Source organism: Akebia trifoliata, chromosome 9 (assembly GCF_017979445.1).
Source record: "Akebia trifoliata isolate Shusen 1 chromosome 9, ASM1797944v1, whole genome shotgun sequence".
Classification (NCBI taxonomy): Eukaryota; Viridiplantae; Streptophyta; class Magnoliopsida; order Ranunculales; family Lardizabalaceae; genus Akebia; species Akebia trifoliata.
Genome location: NC_141383.1, coordinates 24,687,572 through 24,700,430, shown reverse-complemented (window position 1 = coordinate 24,700,430; position 12,859 = coordinate 24,687,572). Strand labels below are relative to the sequence as shown.

At 36.0% G+C, this 12,859-nt stretch overlaps 1 protein-coding gene and 1 pseudogene across 2 annotated transcripts in view; both read left to right on the top strand.

Moving 5' to 3' along the window:
• The first annotated feature begins 1,639 nt into the window (after window positions 1-1,639).
• On the top strand, window positions 1,640-6,295 carry LOC147394929 (uncharacterized). The gene is made up of 2 exons (XM_086453391.1): window positions 1,640-5,853; window positions 5,961-6,295. Exons 1-2 carry the CDS (start codon window positions 1,719-1,721, stop codon window positions 6,257-6,259), a joined length of 4,434 nt encoding a protein of 1,477 aa, XP_086309517.1. The 5' UTR covers window positions 1,640-1,718; the 3' UTR covers window positions 6,260-6,295.
• Window positions 6,296-8,404: 2,109 nt separating this feature from the next.
• LOC147394923 (HIPL1 protein-like) overlaps window positions 8,405-12,859 on the top strand; it is an 81,887-nt pseudogene continuing 77,432 nt past the window's right edge. Inside the window, exons 1-2 of the transcript XR_015181326.1 lie at window positions 8,405-9,223; window positions 9,311-9,504. The product of XR_015181326.1 is annotated as an HIPL1 protein-like (transcript). The remainder of the gene's footprint in view (window positions 9,224-9,310; window positions 9,505-12,859) is intronic.

The following is a 12,859-nucleotide window of genomic DNA, read 5'->3' as shown; positions in this document are numbered from 1 at the left end:
GATGTGCATCCATTGATTTTAACGTTGTCTTAAGAAAATTTCTAATCGTTGGATTTAAACTCTTTTTCAAGAGTTTAGATCTAGTGGATATAAGTTATCAAATACTATGATTTTTTTATATCCATACGGGTAATAGATCCAAAAAAAAATGCCACATGGCATTGACCACTTGAAAATTTTCCAAACTTTTGTGGTACGTCTCACTGTTTTTTCTCATAGACTCCTCATCGCTTGCCACGTCAGGTTCATGAAAGTTTCATAAAAAACAATTAAGAATAAACTTGGGCTTCTTCAAATGATGCTTTTGGATGTCTTCTCCAAAGGACCAAATCCATCATCTTTAAACTTCTTGGAAGTCCAGCTAGCTTACCCATCGTGGAAAAAAATAAAATAACAAAAAGAAAACTCTTATATTTTTCTTGAGAATTATTGAATGTTGAAGTAAATAAAATTTTGAAGTAGAAAAGTTAAAAATACTACGTATTCAATGATTAATTGATAAATTATCGATTAATTCATTGATTTATTATATTAATCCTTTAGTTGGAGAATTTTACAAATTGTTTTTTTAAATATAAAATTTTTGTGACTATGACTAGGATGACTTGCTCAGGTCGTCTCAGAAAATGAACAAATCGATGTTGCTCAGGTCGTCTCAGAAAATGAACAAATCGATGTGATGGATTATTCATGTGCCTTCATGACCAGTGCAACTTATTAGAGTCGACTTGACCATTCTTGAAACTGTAGTTAGAATGTCTAAATCATCCCATGTGATGGCCACGATTTGACACATGGTTTAAGATTTTATTTTCAGTTTCTTATCTTTTATTTTATTTTCTATATATTATCTAATTTCTCACAACACCAATTATGCAACAATCTATGAATATCATTCCAATTAATCACGAGGTAGGATCCAAATTGGTGTCCCATGCGCACAACCTGATGTATTTGATCAACTCCAATAAAAATGTGCCAAGTAGACACCTAACATTTGTTATAGGAACGGGGCAACATTCTAGATAAGGACTCATTAATGTTAGTATTGTCTAAAGAAAATTTCTAATCGTTGGATTTAAACTCTTTTTCAAGAGCTTAGATCTAGTGGATCTCAAAAATGCCACGTGACATAAAATGGGATGCCTATTCATTACTTTACCCATATTTTTGTTGGATGGAAGAAAAGAAAATACAGAAAAACAAAACCTTTCCACGTGGCATTGATCATTTGAAAATTTTCCAAACTTTTGTGGTACGTCTCACTGTTTTTGCTCACAGACCCCTCATCGTTGGCCACGTCAGCAATACAAAGATAGTTTTGTAATTAACGAGGGTAATTTTGTAAAGTAGGAATACTAATCAACACACGTGGGTACACATGATTGGTAGATCACAGATTTTTGTGAGAAAAAAAAAATTTTCTATATTGTTTATAGAAGGGAGTGCTGATTTTCTAACTCAACATGATGGAATAACTTAATAACGTGGCATATCTAAGAACCGTAGATATTTTTGTCAGGATACATAACTTGACATGTTTTATGGGGATGTGCAGTTGTGTATCTCAAGAAAAAATCTACCATTCTTGCACATCAGTAAGGTTTTTTTTTTTATAATTAAGGAAAACAAGAAAAAGAGAAGTATATATAAGAAGTACCAAAAAGGGTATTGGCTGTATATCACAAGTCTGAGTCTGTTCTGTCACACCCACAGCCATGGCCTATATTCACAAATATTTCTTCCTCGCATTTTTAGTTCTGTTAGTTTCTTGCAAAACTACATTTGAATCAGAAAGTGAAGTTCTCCTTAAATGGAAAGCCAATCTCCAAAGTCAAGATCTTTTAAGTTCATGGACAATACATCATAACAGTACTACTGCACCAAGCCCATGCAAATGGCTCGGGATAGCTTGTAACAAGGTTGGAAGCGTAACTGAAATAAACCTTTCGAACATGGGTTTACAAGGTAAGCTTGACCACTTAAATTTCTCTTCTTTCCCAAATCTTGTCCATCTAAATCTAAGTGAGAATGGACTCACGGGTAACATCCCCATGCACATTGGTACACTTTCAAAACTCACTATCCTTGATCTTTCTCAAAATCGATTATCTGGTATAATCCCTCCATCTTTTTGTAATTTGAGCAAGCTTACCATTGTCTACCTTGGTCAAAATTCTCTCTCTGGACCAATCCCTCCTAACATTGGTGCTTTAAGGAACTTAGTCAATTTGGAACTTTCTTTCAATTCTCTTTCTGGACCAATCCCCCCATCTTTTGGTAATTTGAGCAAGCTTACCATTGTCTACCTTTGTCGAAATTCTCTTTCTGGACCAATCCCCCCATCTTTTGGTAATTTGAGCAAACTTACCATTGTCTACCTTTATCGAAATTCTCTTTCTGGACCAATCCATCCAAACATTGGTGCTTTAAGGAACTTAGTCGATTTGGAACTTTCTCATAATTCTCTTTCTGGACCAATCCCCTCATCTTTTGGTAATTTGAGCAAGCTTACCAGATTATACCTTTATCATAATTCTCTTTCTGGACCAATCCCTCCAAACATTGGTGCTTTAAGGAACTTAGTCGATTTGGCACTTGATCATAATTCTCTTTCTGGACCAATCCCCTCATCTTTTGGTAATTTGAGCAAGCTTACCAGATTATACCTTCATCATAATTCTCTTTCTGGACCAATCCCTCCAAACATTAGTGCTTTAAGGAACTTAATCGATTTGGAACTTGGTCATAATTCTCTTTCTGGTCCCATCCCCCCTTCTTTTGGTAATTTGAGCAAGCTTACCACATTATACCTTTATAACAATTCTCTTTCTGGACCAATCCCTCCAAACATTGGTGCTTTAAAGAACTTAGTCAATTTGAGCCTTCAAGAAAATCAATTATCTGGTCCCATCCCCCCATCTTTTGGTAATTTGAGCAAGCTTACCACATTATACCTTTATAACAATTCTCTTTCTGGACCAATCCCTCCAAACATTGGTGCTTTAAGGAACTTAGTCAATTTGGAACTTGGTCAAAATTCTCTTTCTGGACCAATCCCCCCATCTTTTGGTAATTTGAGCAAGCTTACCACATTATACCTTTATCAAAATTCTCTTTCTGGACAAATCCCTCCAAACATTAGTGCTTTAGGGAACTTAGTTGATTTGGAACTTGATGAAAATTCTCTTTCTGGACCAATCCCCCAATCTTTTGGAAATTTGAGCAAGCTTACCACATTACACCTTTATCAAAATTCTCTTTCTGGACCAATCCCTCCTAACATTGGTGTTTTGAGGAATTTAGTCGATTTGGAACTCGATCAAAATTATCTTTCTGGACCAATCCCTCCAAACATTGGTGCTTTAAGGAACTTAGTTGATTTGGAACTTTCTCAAAATTCTCTTTCTGGACCAATCCCTCCATCTTTTGGAAATTTGAGCAAGCTTACCACATTATACCTTTTTCAAAATTCTCTTTCTGGACAAATCCCTCCAAACATTGGTGCTTTAAGGAATTTAGTTGATTTGGAACTTGATGAAAATTCTCTTTCTGGACCAATCCCCCAATCTTTTGGAAATTTGAGCAAGCTTACCACATTACACCTTTATCAAAATTCTCTTTCTGGACCAATCCCTCCTAACATTGGTGCTTTGAGGAATTTAGTCAATTTGGAACTCGATCAAAATTATCTTTCTGGACCAATCCCTCCAAACATTGGTGCTTTAAGGAACTTAGTTGATTTGGAACTTTCTCAAAATTCTCTTTCTGGACCAATCCCCCCATCTTTTGGTAATTTGAGCAAGCTTACCACATTATACCTTTATCAAAATTCTCTTTCTGGACAAATCCCTTCAAACATTGGTGCTTTAAGGAACTTAGTTGATTTGGAACTTGATGAAAATTCTCTTTCTGGACCAATCCCCCAATCTTTTGGAAATTTGAGCAAGCTTACCACATTACACCTTTATCAAAATTCTCTTTCTGGACCAATCCCCCAATCTTTTGGAAATTTGAGCAAGCTTACCACATTACTCCTTTATCAAAATTCTCTTTCTGGACCAATCCCTCCTAACATTGGTGCTTTGAGGAATTTAGTCGATTTGCGCCTTTTTCAAAATCGATTATCTGGTTCATTACCTCAAGATATTGGAAATCTTTCATCTCTCTCTATTCTCGATTTGTCTGATAACAACTTATCGGGGTACTTACCACAAGTGTGTAAAAGTGGGTCATTAAAACGTTTCGCTGCAAAAAACAACTACTTCATGGGTCCGATTCCAAAAAGCTTGGTAAATTGCACAAGCTTCTTTCGAGTTCGACTTGACGGGAACCAACTCGATGGAAGTTTATCCCTAGATTTTGGATTCTATCCAAATTTGAATTATATCGATTTGAGTTACAATAGATTGTCTGGTGTTCTCTCACCAAATTGGGGAGAATGCCAAAATCTGACAGCTTTGAAAATCCATGGTAACAGGATCAGTGGTAGGATACCAAAGGAATTAGCCAAATTAACTCAATTACAAGTGCTCGATCTTTCTTCAAACCTACTTGTAGGGGAGATTCCAAGGGAGTTGAGTAGGTTGTCGGATATGTACAATTTGAGCTTGAATGATAACCAACTTTCGGGCGAAGTACCATTGCAAATCGAAAGATTATCCAATTTGGAGTTCCTGGACCTCTCGATGAATAATTTAAGTGGAAAGATTCCAGAGCAGTTGGGCAATTGCTCGAAATTGATGTTTTTGATTTTGAGCAAAAACAATTTCACAGGAAACATCCCATATCAGATTGGCAATCTGAGGACCTTAGAGTTACTAGACCTTAGTCTAAATTCACTCACTGGGAAGATATCACCACAATTGGGAAATCTGATTATGTTAGTAAGCTTGAATCTTTCCCATAATAAACTCGTTGGCTCCATTCCTCCTTCCTTAAGTGATATGGTTAGTTTGTCGTCTTCATCCATCGATTTTTCAAATAATGAGTTAGAGGGTCCTCTTCCTGATAGTAAAGCTTTTCGAAACGCTTCACCTGAGGCATTCAGTAATAATAAAGGTTTATGCAGTGAATTTGGTTCCTTGCCGCCTTGCAATCAATTTAGAAATATGGGTGCTCGAAAAAATATACACAAATTACTTGTTGTCATTGTTGGTTCACTCCTAGGCACATTGGTTCTTATTCTAGTCGGAGTCTTCTATCTTTTTCGTCGACGAATAAATCTAAGAAGGATAAAGAATACAGATATTGCATTAAGAAGTGGGGATTTATTTGCAATATGGAATTATGATGGAAAGGTTGTATACGAAGACATAATCGAAGCCACAGAAGATTTCGAAGACAAATATTGTATCGGGGTGGGAGGACATGGACGAGTTTACAAGGCAGAGTTATCAAGTCACGTTTTAGCTATAAAGAAGCTTTGTACACAAGAAGACGAGGAGTTAGACGATATGAAGAGTTTTGCGAATGAAATACAAGTTTTAACAGAAATTCGACATCGAAACATTGTGAAACTTTACGGGTTTTGCTCTCACAAACGACACACGTTTTTGGTTTGCGAATATATGGAAAGGGGTAGCCTAGATAAAATTCTCTGCAATGAGGGAAGAGCAGTGGAATTAGATTGGGGTAGGAGAGTGAATATCATCAATGGTGTAGCTCATGCTATATCTTACATGCATCATGACTGTACTCCGCCTATCATTCATCGAGACATATCAAGCAAAAACATTTTATTGGATTCAGAATTTGAGGCTTGTGTCTCTGATTTTGGCATTGCTAGGCTTTTAAAGCTCGATTCATTGTTATGGACTACAATTGCAGGCACATATGGTTATATCGCTCCAGGCAAGTTTCTACTACAAACTTTTGTACTTTTACTGTGAAATTTTCAAAGTTCAAATCAAACAACCTTCGTTATTTCAGCTTAAATACATTTGTTTTTTTGGGTGCAGAACTTGCAAGCACAATGGTTGTGACTGAAAAATGTGATGTTTATAGCTTTGGAGTATTGGCTATAGAAGTGATCATGGGGAGGCATCCCGGGGAACTTATATCGTCTTTATGGTCTACAAGTGATCCAACAATAATGCTAAAAGATGTGTTAGATCCGCGACTTTCACCTCCTGCTGATCGACGGATTGAAGAAAAAATTGTCTCTTTATTGATGCTGGCCTTTACTTGTATTAATGCTAATGCACAATTTCGGCCAACCATGCATTCGGTGTCTCAGAATCTACTTTCTATGAACTAAATTTTTCAAATTTTCTTTCATCCAGTTGAATTAGCCAAATAATTGATCACCAAATAGTGTTCAATGGGCAGAAACATAATTTAGTTGTGTAGGGTATCAGGTTAATCCAACCCAACTCAGTATCAAACTGACAATTGTGAAGCATCTCCATCTTCCTTCTTGATCCTTTTGACAAAGTCTTCCTGAGCAGGTAACTTATCCTTTCGACAAGTCAACTCTGTCACCCAACCAATATGGAGAGGCTTACATAATTGACATATATTTGCTTTGTGTTTCACCATGTACTTGAAATTGACAAAGTGAAATATGTGTATGTGTGTGTGTGTGTGGGTGAGAGAGAGAGAGAGAGAGAGAGAGAGTTGAAATAAAAACAGTTTTCTCAAAGATGGGGTGGTTGTTAAGTGGGAGACATTTTCAAAACCCAAAATCTTTTTTTAGTCTGCAATTCATCCTATTTTATTGTTGGTTAGTTAATTAGATACTAGGAGATAATGTTAAGAGTGTCTTGTTTTCTTAAATTTCCCTTGAAGAATATATATAGAAGAGAGTTTGTTATTGTTGTTTAGTGTCTGTCAGTTCGAAGAGATGGGTGGTGGTCTTGCCATTCTCCTCCTATTTCACTTCCCTTATGCAGCAACTCAAGTGGGCCTCTCTCTCCATCTTTTTTTTTTTTTTTGTATATATTTACTTTTTAAATCTTTTGTTTTATTTGCAATTCCTTTTTTCTGACCTCCCAAGTGAGGGTTTTTTTTTGTGTGGTTGTTTTTGATCCTTGGGTACTTATTCAAGTGGGTTTCATTTATTAATCTTTAATTTTCATTTTTGTGCCTGATCTCCCAAGTCAGTTTTTTTTTTAAAGGCTGTTTTGGTTCCTTGTGTATTTATTCAAGTGGGTTTCTTTTCTCTATCTTTAATTTTCGTTTTTGTGCCTGATCTCCCAAGTGAGTGTTTTTCAATTTTTTTTAGGTTGTTTTAGTTCCTTGTGTACTTCTTCAAGTGGGTTTCTTTTCTCTACCTTTAATTTCATTTATTAGTCTTAATTTTCATTTTTATGCTGCAATTATTTTGTTGAATTCTCAATTTTTTTTAATTATTAAAATAGGGTCACCCTTTACTCCAAAGACTCCTCTAGCTGGCCTTCTGTCCTTACAATGGGAATGCTTGTTGTGATTTGGCCGAGGATGCACAGCTTCAGAAACAATTTCAATCCATGAATGTCTCTGATCCTTCATATGCTTCTCTTCTGAAATCCATCCTATGTGCAGTAAGACTTCGCTCCCCAATAATTATGATTAAAAGCTGCCTATGGATTTCTTAATAACGAATTCTACATGAATTGATAATTAATACTTCCATCGATTGGATTGAAATTTTACGTGATCTTACATTGATTAAGTCAGCCTTATTTGATAGATCCCATGGATTCAATTAAGTGCCTCATGGTTTGAGACGTAAGCCTTAATTACTTTTAGGTTTCAACCTTATGCTTCAATGCATTTTAAATAAGTCTCATCGTGAGGCCTTAAGGCATAAGCCTCACACGCCTTTGAAAACACTGATTCGAACCTGTGAAAAAAACACAATCACACAAAAAACAAGGATTTACATGGGTTGGCAGTATGCCTACGTCAATGGAACAAAACAAAAATTTGGGCCAGGGGCGCTGTCCCCTTCACCCCCTGCTGCTCTGCGTAGCGCTACGAAGTACAAGACATTTACACAGCAGAACCTTCATATATAATCTCACTATTTTCATAATTTCACTTATTAATATCATCAATTGACTTCAAATTTTCAAATAAATGGAGTTATATATGAACGGAACCTTAAGAGGTCTATAAAACCAATAATAAAATAATCCAAATTCGACTAGTGCACAAGCACAATGCAACTCTACAAGTGTAAGAATATGTCAATGAACATCACTACAAGAGTGCTAGAGACTTACCTCTTCTCTTTGTCGAATCTCGAGATCGTGATTCAAGGTTTACCTACTCTTATCTCATTGAAATTGTTTAAATGGTACATAGATGTTTAATAAGTTGGTTATTGTCTTTCCAAAGAAAATCTGTTAGTTTTTCATTTATGTTGCCTTTGGGAAGAATGCTAATCCATCATGAATGTGAGGTTAATAGGTAGCCTAATATGCTAAATGTTTCCCCTATCAAACAATTACTCTTGTTTTTTTATGCATTTTTATTCGTTCAACAGCTTTTCCTATTTTCTAATATTTTAGATTTATGTGGTTTGTTGAGATGCGATCAATTCTCAGCAGAGCTATTTACAATACCTGCATTACGGGCAGTTCCCGTTCTATGCAACTCCACTGTTTCATCAAATTCCACTGAGTCCAACAGCGTAGCTAACGATTTTTGTACAAAATTTTGGGATACATGCCAAAATGTTTCTATATTGAATTCCCCATTTGCGCCTTCATTGCAAGGAAGAACCAGCGTGCCACTTAATTCCACTTTATCCAAACTTACCGATCTTTGGCAATCAAAAACTGATTTCTGCGAAGCATTTGGTGGATCTTCCGTTGATGGATCTGTTTGTTTCGATGGTGAGGAAGTCAAGCTAAATAATTCCGAAACTCAAAGTTCTCCAAATGGTCTCTGCCTTCAGAAAATTGGAAATGGATCTTACCTTAATATGGTTGCTCATCCTGATGGGTCCGATCATATCTTCATGTCTAATTAACAAGGACAGATATGGTTGGCAACCGTTTCTGACTTGGTATCTCGAGGAACATTGGGTCGTGATGAATCCAATCCCTTCTTGGATATGACCGATGAAATACATTTTGATACTCAATTTGGGATTATGGGATTGGCTTTTCATCCCACTTTTGCACGTAATGGCCGCTTCCTTCTTTCATTCAATTGTGATCGTTCAAAACTTTCTTTTGATGATGGAGCACAACCATGTCGGTATCAAAGTGTTATTGCAGAGTTTACATTAATGGTACACATTTGTACATTTTTTATTAAATATCTACAACTATTCTCATTGAAAGATTCTAATCTAATCCTTACTTTATATGTTTTCTAGAACACAATTGCCAGTGCATCAGAGGTGAGAAGGATATTTACGATGGGTCTTCCATTTATGGGTCATCATGCAGGGCAGATTCTCTTTGGACTTGAAGATGGGTATTTCTATTTTATGATGGGTGATGGTGGAAGCAAAGGTGATCCTTATAATTTTTCCCAAAACAAGAAATCCTTGCTTGGAAAGATTATGAGGTTGGAGATGGATAACATACCAAGTGAGTATTACTTAGTAAGTTTATTCTTGTTTTTTGTTGTCAAAACTATCTATTTCTTTAGACATATTTTGTTGCATTTGGATATAGTTTTCTAAGATGCTCAGATACGGATGCCGATGATAACAAGAAGATTATGTAAAAATTCACTCGAAATCTAGCCTATCAGATTACATTGTTAGAGAATCAACCATGAGTAGAGTTACTATTGCTTGAAGAAACATCACTAAAAATGGAACTTTAGTAGATCAATTTGAAGGGAAGGAATGAAAGTGCTGCCAGTGAACCATTGGAAAGTCCATCTTCTATTTCTTTAATTTCATTCCTTGTAGTAAGTTGGAATTGTAGGCTTATTACTTACTTAACTTATCATTGATAATCCTTTTTTTGTGTTCCATCCTTGTCATGTATATATTCAGGTGCCAGTGAAATAGATGACCTTGGTCTATGGGGAAACTATTTGATCCCAGGTTCGAGGTTACTTAGAAATTAGTTTTCTTTCGACACATCTTAATCTTTTTCTACGTATTTTTCTGTGACAGCCTAGGTGTCTCAATCTATAGTTTCCAGTCAAATTCTTCTTAGTGATTGTCTATGATAGAAATAATTTTTGCAGGTAGGTTGTGAATGATTTTCTTGTATTTCTTGTTACCTGTAGATCATGTTGATCTGATAGTTTTGACTATCAGACCAATAGGCATTTCTTTTGATATATTGCAATGCAACTTTGAGGTCATGGGTTCAAGTACTTAATAGTTTACGTTATTCAATGATTTGGTAGTGCTCGGCTTTGGAAAGTAGAATCCTCATTATAAAATTTGTTTGATCCTTACGTTTCTTAGTCTTATAGGAGAAGTATGAAGAAGTAGATATAATCACTAGGGGTGGAAATTACGGTTGGCGTGTTTAGGAGGGCTACACTGTGTACACAAGTCTAGAGGAAATACGTCTGCCAACTCCATAAACGCCATCCACCCTGTAATGGGATACAACCATTCCGATGTAAATAAGAACGAAGGATCAGCGTCGATAACAGGTGGTTATTTCTATCGGTCCATGACCGACGCATGCATGTATGGAAGGTAAGTCAAGCTCCATCACTCACTTAATATCCAAATCTTACCAATACAAATATATTGTTGTACTTCATGCAAATAAAGAAGGTGATCCTCTATTTAAATGATTTTCAAAGCCTCTCGAATAGATCAAGATTTTTTTTTCAAATGAAAGTCAATCAACAAAATTTGTTACATAATTGAAGGGTTTTTTTTTTTTTTTTTTTTTAAATCTACAATAAATGAAAACCAAGGTCCAACCAAGTCAAACTTTCGATCCAATCATCAGTTTAGATCTTGAAGCATCTATATATTATTGAATGTATATTTTTCTCAATTCCCGGGTGTGTCATACCCCAGTTAAGCCCCATGACCCTCTTATATTCATTGTTCTCTACCTCTCAAACAGTCAACTTATTGATTAATTGTCTTGTTCATATATGGATTTCTAGGTACTTGTATGCAGATTTGTGTGCTCATGATCTATGGGCAGGTGATGAGAGCCCAAAAAATAGCGGGAACTTCACTTCTACAAAGATTCCTATCAATTGTGCGGTTGACTCACCGATCAAATGTGATTCATTGCTGGGAAGTTCTCTCCCTTCTTTGGGTTACGTACACTCATTTGGAGAAGATAATCAAAATGATGTTTTTCTCTTAACAAGCAGTGGTGTATACAGAATCGTTCCTCCAAAGAAAATGTTACGACTTTTGGTAGGCCAAGTCCCAGCACTTCTCCGTCATCTGGGAACCACGTGAAGGTCCTAATAAAGGTCCTCATGTTCTTATTCTCATCTTCTTTGTTGCTTTTACTGGGTTTTATGTTGTAAGAGACAATTAATGTTGTTATCTAGAGTCTACTGCGAGGAGAGTTTTATTTTTATTTTTATTTTTATAGAGTTGTTGTATCAAAAGTTAGTTACTATGTACCCCTTTGTAATTTTATAAGAATTTCTAAAGTTAATTAGTTCTGTTTGATCATAAGTGCATTGCATCCAAAGATTGCTACCTTTCTATCTGCATTCTTCTACGAAATATTATTAGTTCTTATTTAGATCTCTAATTCTCCAAACTAGCTCGATCAAGTTGCTATAGTCATTCGATCTATTCTATAGTTTTATTAGAAGTTGATTAGTTACCTTTAGTGGAAAACAAAGCAGCAAAGAGAACAAAAATTGCACAGAAAAAACACAAGGATTTACATTGGCTCGCAGTGTGCCTACATCCACGACTTACAACCTTAGAGGTCTCTATTTAAAAAACCGGGAGTTAGTTGAAACACTTCTATCTCCCCAAACTAGAAAACTTTTAAGAAAATATTATATAATTGTCTTTTTCGTAATCCTAAAAAATTTGATCCCAAGGCTCCTCAACTCAGCATACCACCAACAGAATACAAGACAATATTTACATAACACCTATCATTATTGTTTTTCGGTTCTTCCTATCTGTGGGACATTTGTGGAAGGGCCGGGTAGGAAAAGTTGGTTAGCGACCTCTCATTATTGTTCTTCCAATTCGTGGGTAATTTTATGGCTTGGAGAAGAGTCCGTTGGGTTGGAGCAGGATTCGAAAAAGGAGATTAACGTGATTTAGAACTCGTTCTTTTCATGATCCCTCATAATTAAAATGGGAGATTGTTGGGTTAGATATCTTGAATTAAGGTCTAACGGGTATATTTCATCAAAAATACCCAATCTGGGATCACAGGAAAATTTGATGTATAATGGCAAATAATATGGTATTCTAAATTTTTAATGTGGACATAGACTAAGGCTTAGTCGAATGATGTACATTTTGTGTTTCTTGTTAGTTTCGTCACATAAATCCCTAGATCTAGGGACTCTTGGTCACAGAGATTAAATATGACTACATGTTTGATCATCCTAAAATAATTCAATTATTTTTTGAAATAGATGGATAGGGTCTTTTACATGTTGGATCCCATTTTTCCTCTTTATTAGCTATAGGGCAAGGGTCTCCTCATAAAGTGGCTTCATCGGGCTGTCTGTAGTTCGTCATCCTAGGTGACAGTATGAATTCTTCTCGTAGTCTCCCTATCCGCAGAGTCAGTCGTCGGTTCCTTCCTTCTCCAACCAAAATATGACACCGCGATCTGCTTCATCTGTCACTACATCAACAAGCATGATCTTCCTACGTGACACATAACACTCCAAAGCCTACATGGCACTATGTCAGCAAATCCCTCTTCAAATGGGGAGCAGAAATTCTATGGCGCATTTCTCCCGTAACTCTTGCTTTTACAGTCCATATAGAACA